This window comes from Hoplias malabaricus, chromosome 14 (assembly GCF_029633855.1).
Source record: "Hoplias malabaricus isolate fHopMal1 chromosome 14, fHopMal1.hap1, whole genome shotgun sequence".
Lineage (NCBI taxonomy): Eukaryota > Metazoa > Chordata > Actinopteri > Characiformes > Erythrinidae > Hoplias > Hoplias malabaricus.
This window is the reverse complement of record NC_089813.1, coordinates 24,467,812-24,494,590: the sequence shown is the minus strand read 5'-3', so window position 1 is coordinate 24,494,590 and position 26,779 is coordinate 24,467,812. Positions and strand designations below refer to the sequence as shown.

Genomic DNA, 26,779 nt, shown 5'->3' with positions numbered 1-26,779 from the left:
TTGCCTCGGCTCTCTCTCTTGATCTTCTCCTGAAGCCAGCTCTGAAGGATCATGGGGGAAAAAATAATAATAATAAAAGGGAGACGGTGAGGTGGGAGGTGGAGGGGGGTGACCCATAAAAGAGGTGAGGAGCAGAGGAAGCAGGGCTTGTTCTTTTCAGAGGAGAATAAAGCACGGCAGCGTCTGGGACGCGGAGCTGAGAACGAGGCTGACGCGCAATGTGAGGTGCCGTGTAAACGGATCTGCTTTAGAATGCGCTGGAACACAGAAGAATGCGGCGTGGAAATTGGTTACTTAACCCAGGCCGTGCACCTGTGCATTAGGCACGCTCAGAGAGCAGATTTCTTTTTTTTTTTTCTCTCCCTTCTCTTTTTCAATCAATGCCTGGAATGAACAGAAAACAGTCGGGCACATAATGGGAATCAGGCTTATGCCACGCAATACTGGCAACGCTACCCTCGCCACATGCTTCATTAAAGCATCTCTGAACGATGCGTTTCAAGAAAATCTATTCCTAATATATTTCCATGGCCTGGCTGAGAAAAAAAAAACTAATCTAATTTAAGGAAGGTATACATTTGATTCTCATTCCGAAAGACTGTTGTGTCACAGGAAGCATTGCTCTCTCTACACATTCCTTAAAAATGAAAGGAGTTCCGGCCTTGGCGACGCGCCACAGCAATCTGTCTTCTTATTGGCAAGCTATTCAAACGTGATCTGCATTTTAATTCTACCTGCATTTCAGACTAAATGAAATATCACAAACAAATCAGACAGACACTACAATCTCACTGTGGTATCTTCCACAGATGAGCCTTTATTGTTGGAATAATTGTTATCTCAAGGTCAGCATAATCCTTCCTGACTCATAACTGCTGGGTGTTTATTCCCACACTGTGCCTTAGTTTTGATGGCAACATTTCTCTTACACTTATATAGTTTCTCTCATAAGCAACTGCACTTAAGGGACTGATGGAACTTGGAGGTCTAAAGCTTTTTCCAGGCGGAATTTGTTTTATCTGAGGAACTGAGACAATAATTACAGTCACTTTTCCAAGGCATGCCCTACTATTTTAGGAAAGAATTTGGAGCAGTATTCCTACTTACCTATCACAATATATTTCTTAATTTCGGTCGATACTCATATGATTTAGATATTTCATCATATCCTAATGCAATGGAGTTTTTCGTGGCTTTTCTCAGGAACAGAGTTTCTGGTGGAGGCATGTAGTTATGTAATTCATGGTATAAATTGGACAAACCATTAAGGTAAGTGACAAACCTCAGTTACTGAAAAACGCACACCCTCAAATGCTAAAGGATCACTTAGAATGGAGAAAATTCTGGCAGCTGTAGGGAAGCTGTAGCCTCCATGTGTGTTATGAATGTGTATCCGAGTCATTAACGTACAACCATTACGGTAACATAAAAGTTTATAACAGCAGTCATAATAATAGTGTGAAAGATGAAGAGTGAGGAAAGTTTTCTTTTTAGTTACAAAGGACTAGAGGACAAGATTGTTGGGGCAGTCAAAAAAAACTCCAGTATCGCAGCTGTGTCTGATCAGCTGTGTCTGATCTACGCAAATACATAAACATCCCACTATCATGTTGGTGCCAGTGTAGTGCTGAAAATGATGAGATTGCAATGCGAGAATCGAGCAGTCACTCACATTTCTGTTCCAGTGGGAATCCATCATAAACATGAAATTACCCCAGCTCCTCAAGTGAAACTAATCCCATCCGAATAGGGCTTAAGTTAGATGCTGAAATCACTTGAGGTTCATGAAAACTTGCATGAAAAGCTTTGTATGTTAGTGATAGAGGCTGTAAAAATGACCGGCAGCTCTTGCTAAGTTCTTAGTCTGCTCCATGGGAATGCAGCTATGAGAGGTCCAAGGAGCCAGGTCCCAGCTACTTTTGGCTCCTGCCAGAAAAGTAAATCAAACTCAATGAGGGCATAATAAGTCGAAGTGCTGGAGAGAGAGGGGCGTGCGTCATTGCCGTAAACTGTAAATCCAGCCAGAACAGCAATGTTTTGAGCCTGTTGTCAACACAATTACTGACTGGACAGAAAAGAAGACTTAATGGAAGCAGCAATTCCAGTTGCAGTTCCAGAGTGCGTATGTTACTTCAATACATTTCTAACTGCTATACTATGTCTGTCCATTCCAGCTTCTATTTGTGGCAGGCTGTTTAGATGCTCAGCTGTACATAATGGCAGAAATTTCATGTGCATTGCTGAAGTGCACCCACTTTCTAGGACCCGTAATTAAAAGCAAACATCCAGAAAAAAGGACGACAGAGAGAGAGAGAGAGAAAAAAGAACATCAGAACAGAAGAGCGCAGCAGCCATTTCAAACCCATTTCTAAAAGCCATTTATAAAATTAATCAACAGTGGTGAATGGAAAGAGAGGGCAAAAAATAGCAGAGCTTGGCAGATGCAGAAGCTCATTTCTATTACCCGGTTTATCAAGAGCAGTCCAGGAAATTCACCAATCATTCAATTAGGAGGAAAGACAAGAGGAGCCGACATTTGCCGAGTTCTAAAATAGCTAAATGGTTTGACCACAGCCTGAGCCGGACACACATTAGCCCAAAAAGGCCTTGGGTTCTTCCTAAAAGCACAGATCTGGTATCCTCGATTAATCTTATTTAAGTGGTCAAAAAGGTGAAAGAAAAATATATGTAACGTGCATTCCAAAACGTCATTAGTGTACTGTTTTGATCTTGCGGCCATTCATCAAGCTGTGGGGGCTTGGGGTACGGCATAGTCTCAGATGCAGGGGTCGACATTGGACCGAGGTGATTACAGTCAGGATTAGTTCTGCTGAGATAAAACAAATGGCTGGGAGATCCTGGAGTGAGTCCACACATTAGTATGGCGCTTATATATAATTACCTTAAGTGGGTTGAAAATACATTAAGTCGAGTATCTGAGCTTCCCCAAGGGAGAGACAGTTTGAGCCCACATTTTTTGGCGAGTACTTTCAGCAGTTTCCCTGGGACCTCAGCCTAGCTACAGCGTTGATGGCCAAAATCCCAGCATGGCCTATGAACTGGCGTCTTCTGGAGCGAGCCAAGCCATGTTCCAAATCTCATACTGATAAGATCTTTGATCTATGCCAGGTTTTTCCCATACTGACATCCAAAGAACTCACAGGTGGGCTTGGAAGAGATACACCAAAACATATGTTAAGTAAACCTTAAGTAACCTTCAAGACAATGAAGCAGAATATTCTTGAAGGTGATGAGCCATTTCTGAAAACTCTCACGGATAAGGTGGTCACTTCCATGACCCCAAAAATGAACATCACTATCCTGAAAGGATGATATTATCCTAGAAAGAGTGTGTGGATTGAATGTTCTGAGCAGTGTGGATTGTAAAGCGTCCTTGGGTGTCTAGAAAGGCGCTATATAAGTGTAACGATAGTAGAAAGAAGTATAACATAAGATCTTGGTTTCTGTCCTGTTAATCCAATTACATACAAAGTGTTTCTTCTGACATTTGTGTGAGTGAATAACAAAAAAAAAAACATATTTAAGAATGTAAGATTTAACATTTTATTTACAACAAAACATATTTAAGGTGATGGTTTTAGTTAGAACCACATCTTCTATATAGAACTATTTCCATTGTGGCTCTTTCCATGTTGAAATGGTTCTTCAGATTAATACAGAAAAAAAGTATTAATATGTTTTTAAGTAGCACCATTTTGAAAATGTTTCTCTATAGCTCCCAAAAGTGATCTCCTGTTCCTACAAAGTGAAGTTGGTTACAACAGAAGAACTTAAACAGAACAATACACACCACAAGTGTTTCTTGTGGTGTGTTTCAAGTGTTTCAAGTGTGTTCTCTAGGAATCTCAGGAACATGCAGCTGGTTCTATAAAGCCATCCAAGTAAAGGATCTAAGTAAAACCACTGCCTGTACTAAAAACCCTGGAAACATCCCCTTTTTAACAGTGTAGTTCACTCAAAAAAAGAGGACAAACAACATCCCTCCAGAAGCTGTGCTGGATGGAGGACTGGGAGCTGATAAACTAAACTGTCTGGCCAAACTTACACACTTAAAAATAATGATTCCAAAAGTGTGGGTCAAATGACATCCAAAGAACTCAAAACAGGTTTCAATGAAAACGGCATAGACTAAAGTCAAGTTCAGGATGATGAAGTGTAATTATAATCTTGACACTGACCAGTCACTTTCAAAAGCTCATACTTCATGCCAGCTAGTGTTCATGTTCTAGCTGATTTGGATTTAGCTTTAGTCTTTCGACTAAAAGGTGTATGGCTTTTAGTCTAATTTAAGTTATTTAATTGTGTAATTACCTACTTTGAGTTAGTGAAATCTAAAACTATTTTAGTCTAATTTAAGTACATTTATATAATAAATAAATAAATTAGCCTAATTTAGTAATATATTTTTAAATATTTTACTATTTTAGTGGTGTTTATTACTAAATTTAATAATCAATAGTTAAAATATTATGTTACATTTAATGTCCATGTTAGCATCCAAAATTACAAGAGGAATATGGCCACTTTCTATTTTTCAAATACATTGTGCATGTATTTAATATTATCTTCAAAGTGTGCCACAAACCAATAATGAGTTGACACCAATAATTTCAACTCAAAGAGTCATAGGCTAACAGAAATTATAAAGAATACAAAACAGTTTGATTCCTCTTCACTATTCCATCCAGCCCCTCTCATCACCTGGACAACAGCAAATAACGAGAACATTTTCCTGATTATATTTATTTGTGATTTTCTATTTTCTAATCAGAAATAACAGGTCATTTATCAGTCATTACATTTTTGGTAGTTTTTCTCACTAAGGAAAAGCTTGTCCATGAGTAGCCATTTCCCTGTATAAATATTTCACCATAGTTCTTGTTTTCAAAGTATTATTTATATTCCCTTCTTGTCTGTTTTTTCCTTTTAGTTTGTCCATTCTCATTATTAAATGTATATTTCATCATGGTTTTTGTTACCAAACATAACACTGATTCCAAGTTTGGCAAGCTAAACACTAAAGGCAGAGATGGGCTAAAAGTCAGAAGTAGTCACCTTCAGAGATTCACAGGGAAGTGGCTACTCATGGCCGAGCTTAAGGAGCTTAAGGAGGAACACTCCCAGGTGCTGGATTTCTGTGGTTATTGCTGGACAGAGAGTGGCCCATGCCAAAGCAGCTGCAGCCTTAGGTCTAAATCCTCTCCCCAGCCTCTTGCCTGGCATTGAGAGTGCTCCTCTGTGCACAAAAGCGGCAGGATTTTCCATGTGCCCCTCAAGCAGGTTTGCACATGTTGTTCCAGAGCGTTGCAGGTAAACACAATGCTTCTGAGTGATGGTCATTTTTCGTGATTGCTGAACTGGCCAGTGTTTATGCAGGTACAGGACCAGCAAGGGGCTTATATACGGAGATGGACAGCAGGGGGATGTGGTCATCTGTCACTACATACTCAGGCACATGTCCAAAACATACAAATGCCCTCATTCACTTGTAAAATGAGGTTTACTGCAAAAGAAAAAAAAAATCTAGAAGACACAGTTAACCAGTAGTGACCAGCAGCTCCATAGTTAAGTCTGAAATTTGTTGGGAAAAAAAACAAACAAAAAAAAACCACTAACGCAGTTGGTCTGTGTTTGTCCCTGTTCCCCTCGGCTTTAATGGGCACTGCCTGCACGGGCTGCCTGAGGCAGAATGACAAGAGACTCTGCACTGGGTTTCTCCTTGAGAGCTTCTGCGTTTATGTGCCAATAAAAGCCAAATGTGTCACCATTACCTCAGGCGGAGGACAGGCGTAGGCCCCTTGCCTCCCCTGGTGCATTTCACTACACGTCCGGTATGAAGAATGCCCCAGCTGAGCCACCATACACTTGGTGACAAAGACTCACTCACATCCAAATTACAATCTGTCATCATGCGTCAGCAAGGCACAGCTATTGTCTGCTCATGGCAGGAAGTCAGCTGGAGCACCTTGTGTTCACACAATTACACACTCCCAGCTTTTTCTCTCTGACAATCCACACAAATGCTGCACCATTTGTCATAAAAAATCATCATTGTCACAGGACTACATAAAATACTACATAATAATAAGTGCATTTACATGAACTTAATAATCAGATAACTGCACAAAATCAGATGTGAGGAATCCTGTGAATGCACTTGGGTGAACCTGGGTAATCAGATAAGGGGAAAATTCATTTTACAAAGTTCAAAATTCAATTCAAGTTTACATGAGGCAATTATCCAATTTTTAACTTGCAGCAGCCAAAAATATAACAGAATGTCGTGACAAACGTCCTTCTGCAGCTTTCTTGCAAATATGGACCCATTTTAGCTGCAAACTTGAATCTTATTTTTTTTATTTTTTTAATAAAACAGCAAAATAGCAAATATTACAAGTGTCCCTCCATTACAGACAGAGGCCTGAGCTGTTGGATGTGCATTTGTGGTAAGAACAAGTGGGACTGAGTGGTACTTCATTTTAGATATATATATATATATATATATTTTTTTTTTTTTAAGATACACAATGGTACCTAAAGACAACTTTAAATGTGTCTGAGACACTGTGTCTGTCCAGTTCCATTTTGCGCATGAGAAATCTGAAAGAAACATGCGTTAACATGTACTGAGAAATCACATTACTGACCTTAAATCCACCTCTCTTAAGCTGAATTCTTAATCTGAAATCTAGACTATCTCCAATTTCAGAAACTGGGAGTATGCTGTTTACAATACTACTTGAATAACCAGATAGCTGCAGAAATCCGGCTCTGAATTAATATCAGATATTTAAGTGTGTGTAAATGATGATGATGGCGATGATGGTGATAATGTTAAGGTCAAATCAAAACATCAGTTAATACAAACAGCACTGATCCAGTAACTGGCAAAGCAAACAAAAATGTGTGATCCATTGCTGTAACAAATCTGTCCTGAAATAGCACACATTATATAATGCCAGAGTCATTTAAAAACATCATACCTCCACTTGTTTTCTTGTAAACCTTATGTTAACCTCAACCTTTACCAGTTTTGCACAAAGTGCACCAACAGAAAGGCTCTACAATGTCTTAAAATAAAGTCAAGAGTTTTTATGACCTTATCATTTCAGAGAAAGTTTGTTATGCCAGCACTGAGACTACATCAGAAATAATAAGGAGGCAGATACAAGCTGAGTCATGAGACATGAGCGGGAAAGGACTAATGCAGCCTGATGTTCTGCGGATTGTCTCCCCATCTGTGCAGGATGATTGACGATTGTTTAGGCATCAAAACACTGCCTTACCATAGTCCGTTATCTTGCAAGACACCAAGTACAGCTCTTTGAGACTTCTTCCCTCCTTCGCGATGATCTCCACACACCTGTAAGAGAGAAAATAACGCAAACGATGAATAATAATAAAAAAAATCATATGTGTTCAGTACTTTAGAGGATGACAAAAATGTTATTTAAAAGTCACAAAAAAGAAAGAGCCCAGCTCTGAACTGATATCCACACATGCAATACCTGCACTGATGTTCCCACACCTTTAGATGATAATGTGAGCGGTCGTAATTCTCTCACCTGAGCTTAATTACATCACATGTACACCCTAGCCACTGTGGCCAACATCTCGGTAATTAAACTGGACGCTATGACAGGCTGTTCTTCTTCACTGATTCAATGTCTCTTTTTTAAAACTGAAAAAGGGGTCGCAAAAGAATTAAAAATTTAACTGAATCTACTCTGATTAAAAACTAAAGGGCTTCCACATGGAAAAGGGCCTCCGTGCCAAGACTCCTGATGTGCACACTTCAAAAGGTGGACCGGGAGCTGTGTCCATGTTCATACCAGTCTCTTGCAGGCCCAGGAGAGCCAGGGCATACTGGAGGAAAGCATGGGAGATCAGAGCGAAGTCGTACAGCGATTCCCTTTAAAAGCTTTTAATGAGCCTCGTGTTAGCAAAAACAAATTCTGATCAATTTGTTTGACCCCATTAACCTCTGGAGTAAATGCAGCATAATGACGCCGACTGTGTGTCTCATTTTCAATCCATATCTTTTAGCCTAGCTCAGAAAATTTTGGCCATGATCCATTAATGAAAACAACATGACAGGTATGCAAGCTCCTAAAAACATGTGCAGATCTTATAAGATTAAGTAAGTACACTCTAAAAAATAAATAAAAAGTTATAGTAGAGGTACATTATTGGTCACTAAAGCTACAAACAGTGTAAATGCACTTTAAAAGTTACAACAATGGTGGTAGAGTTCAGTTGTATTCCCTAAAGGGGACATTACATTCTCTTCTCCAGGAGAGGTGAATAATAGAAGATTTCATTAGCGAACTGTGGAAAATAACAGAAAATAATAGAAATCAAGAAGATAAAATTGGGCATATGAATCAACACAATTATAAAATTTATAATTTTAACACTATAGGATACAATTATGTCCCCTAACTAAAGGTACAAATATGAACCTTTGAGGGTACCACCACAATGACATGACCATGGATCGCTGGTTAAAGTAAAGGTTTGTGGAAAAAAATGTAGGGGGAAAAAAAACACTTGGTGTCACTTTGGATATGCAGAAAACATGCCATTTATGGATATGGCTCCATATTTTACTTGTAATAACTATCAAAGTATGTCTTTTTCCGTTGATTTGTTTTCCTACAATCTACAGTACAGGCAGTGAATATATAGACTGAAAACCCATTTGATTAGTCAAAGTCAATGACTCTAGATTGCAGTTCCAGAAGACACATCTTTTCTGCATATACTTGGCTAATCCTTTAACTGTGTTTTTGTGACAATAAAAGGAGGGTAGTTAACAGATGTTCCTATCTCTATAGTTATGATCTTTTAGTGGGTCACCCACACCTACACATTAATGAACAGAGCTTGCTGGTCTCACAGGAGAAGACTTCTCGTTATGTTTTTTCTTTTGGCATCCACAACTTATCTTTTCCATCCCTGTATTCACAAACTTTTATAAAAGAGAAACATGACAAAAAGCATCATGTTACTCAACATGCAGCACTGCTATCCACACACTTTGTTCACTTAAAGATTAACATTAGGCCAATGTTTGCAGGAAGATCAGCGTATGAGTAAGCTGGACAACTCCCAGGTTCAAAAACATCTTTCATATTTAGGCAAACTTACCGAACTCTCAAAGCAAATCAAATATAAGTGTAACAACTACAATGTTCTACATGTAACTATGCAGAACCTACATGCCTCTGCTAGCAATAATAACATGACCTATCAAGATTTTCTCATAAATGGCAGTCAAAAGCTTCAAGGTTGACCAGCCAAAGGATGTGGGCCAAGTTCTGAAGTTTCACAACATGCTGTGTGGTCTTAAATTGCACATTACAAGAATTACAAGGAACACTTGTTGCTTTCTAAATGCTTCCCTTCAGCACAGATCACTCGATCAGCTCCAGTTCAATGATCGGAATGGACTCAATTCAGGGTTCAATTGAGTTTGAGCCTCATCCCTCGTGATAGGGCAGACCTCTTGGCGCTTCAGCTCTCCTTACTTTCCGTTTGCATGTCAAAATTCATTTTAAAACGTGGACAGGATAAAAAGAGAAATCCTCAAAAGTGATTCTCTTCCAACCACTGTAAAAAGCCTATCAAGAAAGTCATTGTCTCTCCATCAGTTTAAGAAATGGAGTTTGCAATCTAATGTACGGAAACCATTTTGGGGCACTAATTGTGTTTCCACATCTCCAAAGAGGCACTTTACCTCAGCGAACGCGTTGCTCGGTCCACTGGCGCCAGGAGGTCACTCTGCCCCGGCACAGGAACCTGAGAGGAACTTTTTAGAATCATCTTGTAATGACTCTGCATGGTAATGTCCCATTGAGGGATCCGAGTTTTGCAGTAAGTGACAATCAAGGGCCTGCAAATGAGCACATCCATCCACGGCAGTGCACAGAAGAAGAGGGGAGGGCGAGTGGGCCTCGCTCTCCTTAGAGGGCTTGTTACAGAGCACCCCACGCTCTGGGGTCAGACTAAAGCTAATTAGGATTGACATCAACAAGCAGCACTGGCACTTTTATGGGCGGCCTGGATCTGATTTCAGAACACCAGGAGAGAAGAGTTACAGCCGTGCCATGCTAAGAAGAGCTGGTGTGAAGGAAACAAGACAAGCTTTCGTTCTGTGAATCATTAAGTGATTCATATGTGATGTGCACATGAACTATATTTGTACGTGCAAGAATCTTATGATATAGATGAAGGCCGTGGCTCAAATTTAAAGGTTACTCAGCCTCACTCTGTAATCCTAATTCTATTCAATTTAAGTCTTATGAGTAATGACTGATGATATGACCTAAAAATATGACTTTTTTGTCTGGCTGTTTTCTTAACCCAATAACATTTCAGTCAGTCAGTCAATAATCATTGTCATTTATCATCACTGTCATTTATCGTATCAGTTAAAAGTTTGGACACATATCATTAGTCTTTGGTGGAATAGGGCTAGTCACTTTATAGAACAGTGTACCAGCCCCTACCTCTGCACAACCCAAGTTACGACCTAAAACACATAAAGAAGGCTAGCAGTTCTACAAATTAACTCATGACGAGGCCAAAGCTGTTCATTGAAAACCATTCCAGGTGACGACCTCATGAAGCAAAAGGTGTGCAAAGCTGTCATTAAAGCAAAAGGTGGCTACTTTAAAAATCTAAACTATAAAACATATTTTGGTTTGTTTAACACTTTTTTGTTTACCACATAATTTCAAAGAAAAAGAAAAAAATGTGAATGAGATGATGTGTCCAAACTTTTGACTGGTACTGTACATTCACATTATGTGGAAAATGGCCCAAAACAAAGGAGACACTCCCTGAGTTGGCATGTCCAAACATTTCATTGTATTTTCATTCAATATGTAGCATAAGTAGGTATATGAATAATGTTGGTAAAATATTTTAGAATAGATTTAATATAGTCATTCAAATTTGTACTGTAAAAACAATTCTGATGCACAGAAGGGAGCCATGCACAAGTATAGCATTCAGAGGCTCGCAGATTCCCCAGGTCAGTCACAAGACCCAAACTATACTTAACTGGAACAACCTGAACAACTGGGAAAAACAAAATGGAGCAGTTTGAAGATTAGTTCACATATACATGGAAGGATATACCAGCGATCCAGAATGCAGCGGCACCACCTGTCACTTTTCTTCCAGTATTCACTCATGTCACTCTGCTGCTGCACTCCCTTCACTGGCGCTTGCCTACAAAGCCAAGAATGGACCTGCCTCTCCCTACATTTTGGCAACAGTCAAGAGTCGATCTGTACCTATAGACCTCTGAGCTTCAAATACATCCTGGTTTGACTCACCATCCTCCAAGACACACTGAAGACCAGCATCAAGACTCTCCTCTGTCCTGGCTCCCAGGTGGTGGAATGAAATCCACAGTCTGTCTGAACAGCAGAGTCTTTTTAAACCAGTCTAATGTGTTTAAGATGCCCCAGAATATGCAAATGTGTCAAAAAGCAAAGGGTCTTGTCTCAGTATGCTAGGATTTCTCTCTCTTTTTCTCTCAAACGCTCACGGTAGAGAAAAGGCTTCTGGATTTGTTCAGAAAACAGACAGAACTCAAAACACTAAAAATCATGAATCGAGATGAGGATATTGCTCTATTACTCCTCCATAGATGGGTAAACTTGACTTATTTTTTGCTGTTTTGCATTACTTCAGGTGGAACTGACTAAATTCAGGAGACCCTTTACTGCATGAAAGTAAATACAGACCAAAAGTGATACAAAACTTAGTAAAACTCAAGTAACAAATTCTGTGGTATTTATATAAACAGTGAATAAAAACTTACAGACAAGTCAAATTCAGCCAGGTACAAACAACAGTGTTTTTTCTCCTTAAACACTTCTGAATGTAAACAAACCAGACAGAACAGCACTTCCCCAGAATCATCTACATTGCCTTCTTTCTAGGTGAGAACACAAAAATATAGTTTGTATAAATACACTGTATTTGTTGAGATTACAGCCCTCTTGTTCAAATACTTTTAAAGTAATACACCTGCACTAATACACTTACATTTAAGGAATCTGACAGTGATTTACAATTTTAATCATGTTAATAGGGAGGCAAATGCAGCATTAGGGGTCTTGTCCAAGGCCTTCATGTCCAATTAAATCACGTTAAGGGACATTAAAACAGTTTCCATGACAACAAAGACACTCTAACACCAGGCAATTAGACCACACGTCAAAAAACTGCAGGGAGATTAAAACAAATGCAGATGGGAAATGAGGAAAGGAAGACAGCTTATCCCTACCTCAACAGACTACCTGGCACTGACAACGCTGGAAAACAAAGATTTCTGAGGTGTGTGTGCTTTACCAAAAGGACTGTATGCGAGCTGTATAGATAAATCAATGAGCAGGAAACTAACAAAAGCAGTATCGGAGTGTAAAGCTGAACCTCACTTCTCTTCTTACGGGACCTTGGTAATAGCAAAAATATACATTCTACATACATACATTAATGCATTCTGATGCAGCTTATTCTGTTCACTTCACAGGTTATGAAAATATGGAAGTATTGTTGTCCAAAGAAAACAATGTCTTTCTCAAAATAGCAACTTTATAGGAAAAAAATCTTCTTAACTTTCATTGGAAGAGTAAGTTGTGTGTTTCTATTGGTTCATTCATCGTGACATTTTACACAATGTGAAGGACATCTGCTGTGTTCAAATGATCCAGTAAACTAAAAATCCACAAAAAAATGGAGATGTGTGCTTTTAATTGGACAGTGAGGATATACAAACTTTTAAAAATGTATTTATTTAATTCATTTTAACAGGAGTTCTTCAAAAACTTTCAGGGTCATGGCAACAACTCAAGCACTGTTGAGAAAAATAGTCTAATCCACTCTCCCGGGGGCTACGTTCTAGCAGAGCTGGTGCAAAAATGGGTGCCTTACATGCATAATTTTTAAGTAAAATTATATTTTCTTCCTCACAACATTGTCTTCATTATAGCCAAGGAAACGCAAGGCAAGTTTATTGTCAGCACTTAGCAAATAAGACAAATGTGACAACTGTAACATGAATTAAATTGTCTGAAAAAGAAAGAGAATCAAAATAAGTAATTTTGTGTCTTATGAGCCAAATATATCATATGAAACAACATCCATTTCAGACACTTCCTGTATGCCTGTGATTTGCTTTTGCTATTTCCTCTTAAGGTGTTTCTGCTAATGGCTGTGAGATCCCTCTACTCATGTTAGCAATGGCCAGCCATGACTTGAGGCCTTGATGTCCAATAAAGGGACATTAAAGCAGTTTCCATGACAACAAAGACACTCCAGCGTCAGGCAATTAGGCCTCACGTCAGAGCCGAACAGGGGGAATGGAATGAGAGCAAAAGGGGACAACAGTAAAAGGAGAGCTAATCGCAAACGTAACTGACAGCAGTCAAGTGGAAGCATACATATATGAATGCAGGAAAATGCCAGGCACGGTGAGGCATTAAAGCACAGCACATAAGATGAAGGCCTGTCATGTTGAAGGCATATATAACAGACTGTGCTAAAGTAAATACTCCGGGCTCAGCGTAGGTTGTGCATCAGTTTCTGGCATGTTTCATATGAAACTGTCGCTCAAGCCTAAGTGTGTATATTAATTCACAGAATGCGGTTCTCTTCCTCATGCAAATGCATTTCAGAGCCGGCCAAAACATGGAAGGATTTAAATAAATGTGGATGAAGATAAGGGACATGTATTTTGCACTTTATTTAAAGGTAATGTACGTGAGATTGGAGGACTGCTGTTCTCACAGCAAACAAATTTAAATTGTTATTTCTAACAGTGAAAAGTTGATTTGAACTCTCTATCCACTCCAGTAATGTCATTAAGTATTCAGTATATATTCATTAATTATTTTTATTTTACCTTATGTTTTACTTCAAAAACATTTGATCCACTGAGTCATCCTTACCACTAAAACACGTCCTTACCTGCGATTGAGAAAGAAGCCGACAGCAGCTAGTTTGTAAAACAACAAGTTTAACTTGTGTGCACGTTTTTATTCACTGCCTTAAATACAACAGAAGCTCATTTATAACTTGAGCTGTTTAGTTTCATATAATTTTTGGTTTCATGTTTTCATTCATGCAAAATAAGCTACAGTCTCCTGAGTCTGGTGTCAGATTCACTTTAAGGAATGCAACTGAATCCGGAAAAATAATTCTACTTTGCCCAGCAGAAATTCAAAAATGTACCATTTAAACTACAAACAAACAACTGGCACCTCAAAAGAAGCGGGGGACTGAATGTAAACAAACCACAGGGAACAGCATTTCCCCACAGTCATTGATATGGCCTTTAACAGCATCAGTTCCTCACTAACTTATTACACCCCTCATTTTGAGCACAGGCCACACACACTGCACAAGAAGTTGCAGTTTCACTATGATACATGATGTGATATTGACACTTATATTGTACTTTTGTAGACACCCAAAGAGCTTTATTTTTTTGGGACATTTGGGAGTCGCCTCAACCACCACTTGGATGATGCAATGGCAGCCAACCTGCACCAGTACACTCACCACACAGCAGCTATTACGTAGAGAAGAGATGAGAGAGAATGATTGAGCCAGTTGGTGGAAGATAGGGATGATTAGGAGGAGAGAAACGGCTGCAGCGTCCAATTTCTTCTCTTTGTTCAGGGTGCTTTCTTGACCTCAGAGAGCCAGGAGCTCAGTTTTATGTCTCATCTTAAGGATGAGTACAGTGTTCCCATCACAGCACGCTGCAATAGGATCCACTGAGACCACAAGAACAGTGCCCCCTATTGGTCCCACCGACGGCACTTCCAGTAGCCACCCAAGATTTTCAAGAAGAGCTTTTTTTTCCTCAATCCAAATACTGGCCATAACACAACCTGCTTAGTCTCAGTGAATCTGCAAATCCTGATGCTCAGTAGAGCGACTGTTAAAATCTGACACAGTGTGGACACATTTTGTGGTCACATCAAGATGCATTTTGTGCTAAACTTGGTGATGCTCAAGTTATTGGTGTTTCCCTGAAAAAGAAAAATAATACTGAAAACTGGAAAAGGTTTTATCTTGTGTGCGCCTGTGAAATACATTTGGTTATTTTTTAACATGCAACCATAAAGTTGATGTCTGCGCATTTCCAAACTTTACAACTGTTCATCAAATGCATTTAACGACAGGCCCCCAACATGCTTCAGGAATGAATGTTTCCACTCGAGCCCTTTTCATTAAGATTAATGTAATCGAGAACAGTTTTATTTCAAGGCTCAACTACAGTCTCGGCTGAAGAGATTATTAAACCACCTTGGGGTCAAAAGTTTGTTTACAGAGACAGCGGGAGTTTGTCACACTGTTTACGAGTCCCTATTAAAAGAGAGAGGGAGCGTAAAAGTGTTGAATGAAGAAGAGTAAAGAACTCAGGTTGATATTAGACAGGGGACGTTAGTGTGTGTCTCTGTGTGTGTGTGTGTGTGTGTCTTTGAGAGAGAGAGGCAGAGAGCCTCTCCACAGGGGTCAGTGTGCGTTTGCGTGTGTGCCAGCATGCTGTCACACACAGTCCAGGAAAAACAATAATAAAGCTGTCAGTTGTCAGGAAGCAGAGGTAAATGTGTGACGCACGGTCGGCCCCCTCCACCATGACTCCACAGACATGGCACTGACCCAGATGGAACGACAGGACACAGACCCAGCATCCTCTGGATCCTGCATGACCCTGCTGACCAGAGGTAAAGGTGAAGGGCTTTCCTCAGCCACTAGCTCAGGCTACATTCATATCACAGTTCATATCCTTACTGCTTAGGACCAGGAAGGACCAGTAGGACCAACACAGGGCCAATAGCAATAGACCAAATTTTTTAAATAATTTACAATATCTATTAAAGGCAGGTTAAATGATTCTGGAGAAGTACTGTTCTCACAGTAAAACAAATTCCAAACCCCACCCATCTGTGTTCTATTTGGTTTACTGCATGCTATGTTTGAGTATGGAGCTGACTGTAGCTGGAATGTGGTTAAAATGTTTATTCACTGTTTGAATTACCACAGAATCTCACTTGTAAATCGAGTTGTTTAGTTTTGTAGCACTTTTGTTATGTGTTTACTTTCATGTGGTTAGCATCCATGTGGTTAGCATTCATGTGGTTAGTCTCCTGAATCTGCAGTCAGTTCCACCTTAAGTACTGTAATTTGGTGCATTTTGTAAGGTGGAACGATTTGAGGTTTGAGGAAGGAAGTGACTGCAGCTTGTTCCTAATTGAAATTTAACTTATAAGTTTTAATTCACTCTTTGAATTTCCAGCGAAGTTCATCTGTAACTTTAGTTTTAGTTGTTTTGTAGCACTTTCAGTATGTGTTAATTTTCACAGTTAGCGGTCTAAGTAAATCGGAGGCAGTTCTACCTTCAATTATATAAGGCATCTGAAACAGCAATAATAAGTTGATAATGCCCACCTTTGGAGCAGGAATACAGCAATATCTTCAACACTATTTTTTGCTTTTAAAAAGTTCTGAGATCTCTTCAGTGTCCAAACGCCTCCACATGCCATTCCTCAGCCGCGACTGAGACAGCGATACAGTGAGAGAATGACTGAGCCGTTTCAGACAGAAACGTTTAATTTGTTTCCCATTTAATGAACTAGGCCTGCATACGAACACCAGACCTTTTTTCAGCTGGCAAACAAACCAGCGAGCCAGAAATTTGTGAGGAAACATTCTCTGAATTTTATAAAACGTGTATGTCTCCATTAATGTATGTAATTGCATTTCTTAAATTAAAAGTCTAAACAATATTGTTTAACCCTAAGCATTTTAACCTTTTAACTCTGCTTATTAAAAATAAGCATAAAGCCAAATGTGTTTATTTAAATTCAGAATTCAACTACTAATTTTTTGTGGTGCTGCAAGGGAATAATGGCAAGAATTCTAATCCCTTCCTCTCTAACGTGTGTAGTACTGAAGTTAGTTGTTTTGTTATCAGAAATTTAAGTCCTAGCCACAACAATCAGTTAAACTGTAAGCATTCTAGCAGATCTGTGAATATACCTCAGCCCTGAAAGGACACGCATGTGCACATCTTCCATGGCCAATACTGGGATTCAGAAGATAAACATGCACACAAAAAAACTTTAGTTTGGCTATTTCCTTTATGACAAATATCCCAAATAAAAACTTTCCAAATTGTATTATTACTATTACTGTTTTAACAGTGCTTATTTTACTTAGTGGTTTAATTATTTATTATTTATAATTAGTTTTTATGTACTGTTTTTATTTGACCATCTTGTTTGTTTTTAATGAAATATTTGATTAATTTAATTGATATTATTAATATTGATATTAATAGAGTGTATTTATTTAATTTGCTAGGTATTTACATGAAATTGAAATTCACATTAAAAAAAAGGCAAAAAGGATTTTGGAACACTTTAGCTGCACAGATTTAATGTAACCTTAGACTTTTGGCTCGTAATTAAACAGCACATAGTTGATGGCGGCGGTGTAGCTGCAGACGAGGGGGTGAGAGATTTCGTCTGCAGGCAAAGTTTCATAAATACAACAAACCCTGCCATTAAGGAAGCAGTATAATACTTGAGAAGTATGAATGTTTGCTTTTCATTAGACTGATGCCAAGGACACTTTCTTCCAAGGCCAACGAATGTGATGCATGCTTTCCTCTTTGTCTGTGTCTGGTATCAGGCGTCCTCGTATTAGTCTTTAACATTGTTCCCAGGCAATTACATCGAATTAAAAGTTATTGGATATCGTCGTCAGGTTCCAGAGACGAGGATCTGTTTTAACGCTTGCTTGAACCTTGGCAATGAGACACAAAGTGAGAAGAGTAAGCTGACTATTAAAAGAGTGGTAAAGTATCAATCTCCCTGAGAACTGCATTGTTTTAGCAGCACCTACATTACCCAGTTCTTACACTTAACACAATGAAAAACGCCTTGAACAGTCTTTCATTCTGCAGTTCTCCAAACTCTACAACACAGATAAAGGCCTTACATACTGTTAAGAATTCAACTTGATGAAATATGCTATTATGCTATGACCAGACATTTTAAAACACCTGAAATCAAGGGTAACTCCAGAGATAATCTGGTGCATCAACAGTTGACAGGACTGGATGAAATAAAGTCATGAGAGCCTGAGTTAGGACAGGTAACAGTGCTGGGTGATTAATTCTGGATCACATACCCCATTCCAACTCATCCCAAAAAGGTACTGGACACACTCATCACACAATGATAGTTTTTTTTTACCCTGGACATAACCTATAAATAACCAGGACACAATAACCTATAAATAGATCCTGCTGGTTTTTGTTTTTTTGCACCTCCAAATCTTCACAGATTCCCTGTACCTAAATTATATTATTCCCTCTGTACATATCTTTACTTAATTGTATGTTTATCTTTAGAAAACCCTTTATATATTTTTGTTTGTTATTGTTTATAGATCTATTAGATCTACATTTTTATTAAATCACAATTTTATACCATTGTCTTGCATATTTTTCCATAGTTATGTTATGAGTCTTTATTATATAGACTCATATGTTAAGTCTCTATTTCATGGACATAGTGGTCATCAGAGATTTTTACTGCTAGTTGTACCATGTATGACTATGTGTGTGACAAATAAACTTTGCTTTGGATGATGTTCGATCACTCCAAAGTGCTTCACAGCCCCATGCAAAGTAAACGACTATAACGACTATAAGCTCATGAGCAGTTGCTCCATAGCTTCCAACTTCATACCATGCTTCTGTTTAGAAATGATACAAGCTGTGTGTACACTGAACATCTAAACCCACACTGGGTGTACCTTAAAAGTAACTGAATTCACTATAAACTTTTGGAAATACAGTGCAGCATAAATAGATTTATGAAAGCTTCTTATTGCATAGCATTCAAATAAAATCAGTGTCGGAACCAGCATTAACAGATTACTTCAAATCCCTTTTCACAGCTTGTAAAACACAGAAACCTCGCAAAGTACATAGACTAAGTGCTGTAAATACATGAGTAGTACCAGATATAATTCCATATATTAAACACCCAGCAAGCTGGCAATCACTCCTCATGAAAACACACACAAAATAATACAGAAAATATATAATACACTGGTGAAATGTTGGTTTCGTTCAAAGACACATTCCAATCAATGCTTTATAACAGAAAAACGGCAAAAACAAGGATTATTGTGTACTTTTTTACAATGCAAGTGTGGGAATTGAAGAAGGCACTGCAAAAATAAATTATAAAACAAAAGGGGGAAAAAAAAACAAAAAACAACACAATAAACGCTGCACACAAAAGAACATATTTATCACAAAGAATGCAGATAGCCAGTCAGACAACAAACATATCTTCAGTGGCAATGAGGGACAATGGGTAGAGGGAGAATGAAAGGCAGGAATGAAGAGGGAAGTTTTTAAAAGGGATGTACAAAAACGTCAAGGCCACACACACACGCACTATTCAAACAGCCACCAATTATCCCAAGCTATTTTTCTGATCAAGAAGTAAGAAATAAGAAAGGCTGGTTCTGACAGAGACAGAGGGGATTAAAAAGAAAGAAGTGAGAAATAGAGAGGCCAACTGTTCAAGGTCTCGAAAGGGTAAAGGCATAAAGGAACGGTATAGCCTATAAATATATGCAAGAACTTCAGCCTGTGGTCCTAATGAAATGGAAGGGTGGGACTCCCTCGTCAAAGCAGAGCAGAGCAAAGCTTTTTTTATGCCGCGCACACACACACACACAAACAGCGCTCTGGGAAATTATTTGCGTAGTAAATTTCACTTTATACGTCCCCATAAAACAATGCACAGACGTTGGCATCTCCAACAGCATTCGTCTTCTCTACTTTGTTGACGCACACAAACAGTTTGATTTCACAGAAGGTCGTATACAGCAGAATGAAAAGTTGGGCTTCAACCGAAGTGGTCAATTGCAATAATGCCTCGAAGTCACTTATAACCAAGGGCATGATGAATATCTCTGATGGCTCAGCTTCTTTGTTAAAACCCAATTCCCAGCATCTGCCAATGCACTCAGAGTGAAGAGGATATTCACAGTCTACAAGACTGATTTTATTTAATTATTTATTAATTTATTCCTTGCACCTGTGTTCATCTAAAGCAATGTCATGAAGTAAAAACCTAGCTCTAACGAATATACGAAATATATTTACATAATATTCCAGATATTTCTTCATATTTCCTTTGTGTTATTAAATACTGCATCTATGTAAATACCATGGGAACATTTAAGAAGTTAAGTTTTGGGATGTGGAAGAAGGGATAAATGACCAAAGCCTTAACATTAAAATTACCTCCTTGAAACCTATGGTCCATGTCATCAGCTCCACTTACCATACAGTAACATTCTGTAGTTTTACAATACAGATGGTGGCCCATCTGCTGCCCGGCATACTTTGTTAGCCACTTTTCACATTGGTTTTTAATCCTCAGGACCCCCACAGGCCAGCAAAGAACAGGTATTATTTGGGTGCTGAGTCTTTCATGGCACAGCACTGACAAGGTGGATGTATATTGCTCTGGTGTGAGTGGATCAAGCTAGAGTTTTGAAACACTGTGCCCGCTTACTGGCTCACTTTATTGGACATGACTACCTTTTGGTCATCCTCTAGTTCTTCATCAGTGGTCAGAGTATGCGACCCACAGGGCGCTGTTGGCTGGATGTTTTTGGTTACTGGACTGTTTTCAGTACAGCACTGAATCTGAAGTGTTTAAGTCTCCAGCAGCACTGCTGTGTTGGATCCACTCATACCAGTGCAACACACAATAAAACGAGATGAGAATAATCTACCACCCAAACCATACTGTACCTACCCTATGGAGATCTTGTGGGGACCTGGCCATTGATGAACAGAGTGAAAGAGGGCCTACAGTGTAAGCAAAGAAATCACTGGACAACAGTCTGTAAATGGAGAACTACAAAGTGCTCCTGTATGGTTGGCAGAGCTGATAAAACAAGTGTAGAAACAAGGAGGCCATTTTAAAGTTCAGTCTGATCTGTGATTTAGATTTTTGTGAGATTTGAGCTGGCCTGTACCAACAAATATTGGCCTGTTTGACAGCTATATGGATTATTAGGTTGTTGATTTTTTTTTTTTTTTGGTGTTTTCTGAGGGATTCTTTAGATTTTCAAAGTAAATATTCCAAGCTTTTTTTTATTTGAACAAATTGTAAATAAATAAATATCAATAATAACAAATAAAATTAGTGATGAATAAATAAAATGAATGATTCAATTTTCCTCTGTATGTTAAATTCAGTAATAAAGAGCAATCAGACTTTAGACAATGAACAAAATAAGCAATTTTCAAAGAGTTGGCAATTTTCATATGAGTGGATAAACATAAATACTTTTATTAACTGATATTTGTTTCACTTACTTTCTCTGAAAAGTACTTGGGAAGTTACTGAAACCAGTTCTAGGGAAAAGCTCAGTCAGGTGTTCTGCTGTAAATTGCTGTTCTGTGGAGCAGATCAGGCGTCCGCCCCCTCCCCTTTCCACCAGAACACTTTACGACATAACCCAGAGGAGCTGGCTTTGCCCTATGGCCAACAGTGATAAGACATACAAGAGACTAGCGGCTAGAGGGTAGGGTAGGGGGTAAAACAGCACAGCGAGAGCCAACAGTAGTTAATGCTGATAAACACAGCTTTTAAGTTAAAAAAACAAACAAACAAACAAATAAAAGACTTTCCGGAAACTTTCCTGAAACAAAATTTTCTTGTCACAGAGGATTCCTAAGCACCTCAGGTGCCCGAACTGATCTAAAGAGCCTTAAATTAGCCATCGGGCCAGCTTGTTTGTCTCCTTGATCCAATTAAAACTCTGCCGTGCTCCTGATAGACTTCAGCAACTTTTGCATAAAGTTTAACTCGCAACCTCCACAGCACCATGGAACATCAACTTGACGTTGTTTACAGTAATATCTGTCTGGAGAATCCCCCTCAGGGCCTGTCGCACTTCTGGAGGAGGAGAAGGACTCGTTTGAGACCATTACACTGCACACACAAACTCCCGGAGAAGATATCAGCAGCCCAAAAAAAAAAAAAAAAAGAAACAGGAGATGACCAGAGATGGAGAAAAACTCAATGTGATCCATTGTTAATTGCCACGCACTTTGATTACCACCATTTATTTTAATGAGCGCTCAGCATGTTCCGCCGAGCGGCGAGAACAACATTACTGCCATGTTCATGGCAGCGACTAAATTGGAGAGCGTTCATTAAACTAATGGATATGAAGAGGCAGCGGAAGGGAGGTGGGGTGGGGTGGGAGGGGGGATGGGATGTCTATAACGACAAATTCTGTGGGATGAAGGAACAACTCGCATCATGGCATGTAATTTCCCCATAGCATGACAAAGTGCAGGTGCCTCAATTACACTGCCCACTTTTAATTACACAAAATACGCCTCAGATGTCTGTTCACCATATAAATTAATATCATTTTTCTTCCGTATACAGATTAGCGATCGTTACCTCCACAGATTTAACAGTGAAGAAAAGCTGCTACAGCTGATAAACCGTTCCTGAGTGTCAGGCTTCATTTGGTGAAATACTCCAAAATAGCACACATTCTGAGAGAATTTCTTGAGAAAGAAATGAAATATGGTGGAACTGATAAACAAGTGCTAAAAGTTTGAGGGCTATATTTGACAGAGCCTGCAAGTCAGTGACATTTAGTTTGGCCTGGAAGGGAAACCAGTATTGCAAAGTTTATTAAGTAGTTGTACTACTTATAAAGTGTTTAAAGTATATATTATATATTATTATAGTAGATATATTGTCGCTGTACAAAGGAAAACCTGTATCTTTATTTTTGTGGATTTTTACCTTCACATTGTTTGAAAACTGCATGATGAATGGACCATTGGAAATGCGCTAAAATTATTAGAATAAAAAAAAAATCCATTTACTTTAATTGAAAGTTAAGAAGGTTCTTTCCTTCTTCTATAAAGTTACTATTTTAGAGATAAATGACAGTCAATCACTCACTCAAGAAAAACAATCCTGTGAATCAGATCAGAAGCAATAACAGAAACCTCTGTTGAGCCCAGGAGGCAGAGAAATACTGGACAAAAGCCCTTGGCTGTTATGAAATGTCTGATTATAAAGTTCCCCCAGTTTTATGCAGCTTGGATAAGAGCACAGCAGAACAGACTTCCACTTAACAAAACCAAGCTTGGCAAAACCTGAACAGCACTCTGTTTGAGCTTACAAATAATGAAGTGGGACATCATAATTTTGGTGATTTACAAGACTTACAGCATTACTACCATATCACATGGGGCTTTAAAAAGTTTCTTGCACCCTGCTGTACATTCACTATAAAGTAAGCCAGAAATATGAATAGGTTTATGTATTTATACAAAAAAAAAAGTCGCAAGCTTTAAAAATTCATGGCCTACTATTAAATGTTTCACGTATTGATGCTGTTTAATGTAAAACACGGATTCAGAGGGTTTTATGTATTGTAGGCAATAAAAAAGCATTAGCATATTTGTTTATCCTCTGTTATTCTTTACACCACCCCGATTAATTGTTGCATCGTGAACTTTTATTGCCTTCCCAGTGCCGGCTACTTCTTAAATTTGATTTCACTTGTTTGTTGCCTTTTTGTCTTCATTAACTTTCCCTCCATGGAGTTCATCATTTACAATTAACTACCGCAGATATTGGTTTTTTCCTTCTATTCTCCAATAACTGAACCACATATGGTATCATTAATGATGTGAATGATATAAAGGCAGCAATAATGGGGGAAAAAAGTAGAGGCTCAGACTTCGCTAAGTTCGTTTCCGAAAGTCATTTAAGTAGTAGTGCTGGCACAGACTTTTGTTGTTAATTCATTTTCCCCCACAGAGACCCAGAAAAACCTTAAAAACATGGGCAAAATAAATGCAAGGGAGGGGTTTCCAGCCACTCCTGACACTGGTGACACCAAGCCATTAGGAATTCAGTAAAACAGATGTCTCCTGGCCTGAGTGCTTTGCAAAAGCCAATGGCCAGAATCCCAAATGAATTTCCAAAAGGAACACCGTCTGATCCCCTGCCAAGAAAGAGCGATGAGATTTTATCCTGCCCCCAAAAAAGAAGGGAAAGGCAGAGGGAAAAAGATGAAAATAGACATGGTTTATCCCGCTTCAAGGTACAGATTATGCTCTTACTTCTTACAGTGATGCCATCTTCTGTAGGCAAGCAAAGCCAAAAACCCAAATCCTTTCTTATAGGCCATAAAGTGAATTGGTAAAAAAAATTCTAAATCAGTTTCATTCCATTGCTTATCATTGACTGGCCAGACTGCAAACGTTTCAAAAGAGCAAAGCCAAAACGGTGGCTCGCTTTCACTCTGGCCGGAAAAGAACATAACCTAAATGATACAGCTGTGGTGTGCTGGTGATCTAGGAAACAGTTTAGAGCACAATGAACTTAATTCTGTTATCCCTAAGAGATGCAATGTTATAGAATGGGCTTTGTCGACTCATGTCTGTTCCACTAAGCCATACATGAACCAGATCACTGGCAATTACAGTAAGAGTCCACATTATTATCCTACACAACTCAAAGCTGCTCTCCCTCAGCTGCTGATCGACACAGATCAACCATGCAAAGTGAATCAGCATAGTCTTCATATATTAGATCCAGCTTTGATCAAAGTGCATTGGATTCTTTGTACAAACATGATACAACTTACAGTTTTAAATGCTTTAAAGGGTCTAATGCTTCTCTGGAGCAATCTCCAGATAAACACAAAGTTCCCTCAAGAATGGCTCAAGTTTTGTTTTGTTTTTTAATGTCTTTAGAAATCAATTCCATTATCGCTGATTATTGCCTGCTGTTCAGTCTAATGAAAATAATAATTCAATAATAAAAAACAAAAATAATAACACATTAATAAATTAAATATGTCATTTAATTTCTGCATATTATACTTTAACCTAGTGGGGGAAAATATTCCTTAAAATGTGGAATAACATTAAACTACATGCTTGTTTCCACATTCATTGTCCATTTTATCAGCTCCACTCGCCATACTGGTAGGTATAGGCTGTAGTTCATATAACAATATTCATATTCACAATAGAGAGTATCCCACAGCATAGGGTGGTGGATCATCCTCAGCACTGCTGACACTGACGTGGGGGCACTTTCTCAGTTTAGTTGCAATGATGTGAGTGTTATAAACACCTCAGTGTGTCTGCTGCACCGAGAAAATCCTACCAATCAAATGTATACAGCCAACAGTGTCCTGGGGCCGCCGATGAGGTACTAAATGATGAGTAACAGAAACTTTGCAGCAGCAGATGAGCTGCTGTCTTTGACTTTACATCTACAGGTGTATTAATCAGGTAGATGTGTCTATTACAGTTTAAAAATTCCAGCAGCACTGCTGTGTCTGATCCACTTGTACCAGTGCAACACACACTAACAGGCTTTTACTGGCTAATTAAGAGAATTCTTCTATACTGTTAGTGGGAAATGAGATGCTTTAGCACAGACTCTAGAGAGGTTTTCTGGTTATGAATGTTCTCGTATGTATCTCTGTTACTTGTGAATTGACCACACATATGAACACAGTCTTAATAAAAGCTGCTGTAAAGAAACATGACAATCTTTAAGAAAGAAACACAATCAAATGAACATGCCAACAGTCTAGAGAAGCTGTCCAATTGTATCCTCTCCTGTCACAATGTATACAGCTCAAGGTTAGTAAGAACGAATTGAAATTCATAACAATATTCTGGCAGAACTCAATAACAATAATGCATGTCATTTTGGAAAATGTAGGAGCGAGAGAGAGATAGAGAGAGAGAGAGAGAGAGAGAGAGAGAGAGAGCGCTTTGGGAACGAGTGGTACTTAATAAACTGGACTAGGGTGAAAGAGATGATTACAGCCTTTCATAAGCCACACTCTATAGATTCCAGATGACTCCACCTCCCCCTCAAATCCCCCCCTTTCTCTATCTCTGTCCTGGCTGTAACAGTTTCACGCCAGGCTTACAGCAGCCCACAGCTCAGTCCGCACATATTTCCTTTGACTACACTCTGTGCGTGTCTCTCACCCTCACGTTGCCTCTCTCTCCATATGTTTCAGAGTAAGCCAATGAAGCGCTCCATATATTTATGATTCTGCAGCTCTTCCTTCCCAGAAAGGAATGCGCTCACACACACACTAAATAACAGCCATCTTATGATGGGCTAAGCGTTAACGATGAGACGGTAAAACGGGATGATAAATGACAAGCCAAAATGGTAGACGTCAAAGGCCTAGACGCTGCTCCAGCGCCGCCACATGAGAGACTTTACTGGAGGAGGAGACGTGTAAGATGATCCTCACTGTGATCAGGCATGATTTATTTCATTTATGTCATGAAAAGGGGGAAAAAAGGCTCTAAAAATTTGGGGACGACATGTTTATGAGCCGCTGAGGTTGTCATTTAGATGTCTCCAAATTACAGCGCTACAGGCATTGGTGCGGCTAATTAGCCTTACTAAAGGCACCAATTAGGATTATTGGACTGGCTGATATAAAACGCAGTCTCACCCTGCCCCTACTCAAGAGCCCAGTGATTGATGTTCCTCTACCTAACTACGCCACATCCACCATTTTCCCCAAGCCTCGTATTTAAAAGCGATATTTTACAATTTCCAAAAACATCATCGGCTCCAGAGAATTTTCAGCACCT

General features: G+C 39.0%; 1 protein-coding gene across 2 annotated transcripts in view; it reads right to left on the bottom strand.

The window, feature by feature from the left end:
• Positions 1-26,779, bottom strand: part of fbxl17 (F-box and leucine-rich repeat protein 17) — a 344,974-nt gene that overhangs the window by 107,654 nt on the left and 210,541 nt on the right. For both annotated transcript variants that reach the window (XM_066644895.1, XM_066644896.1), the window contains exon 8: positions 7,308-7,384. In XM_066644895.1, coding sequence (XP_066500992.1) covers positions 7,308-7,384 — 77 coding nt within the window. The remainder of the gene's footprint in view (positions 1-7,307; positions 7,385-26,779) is intronic.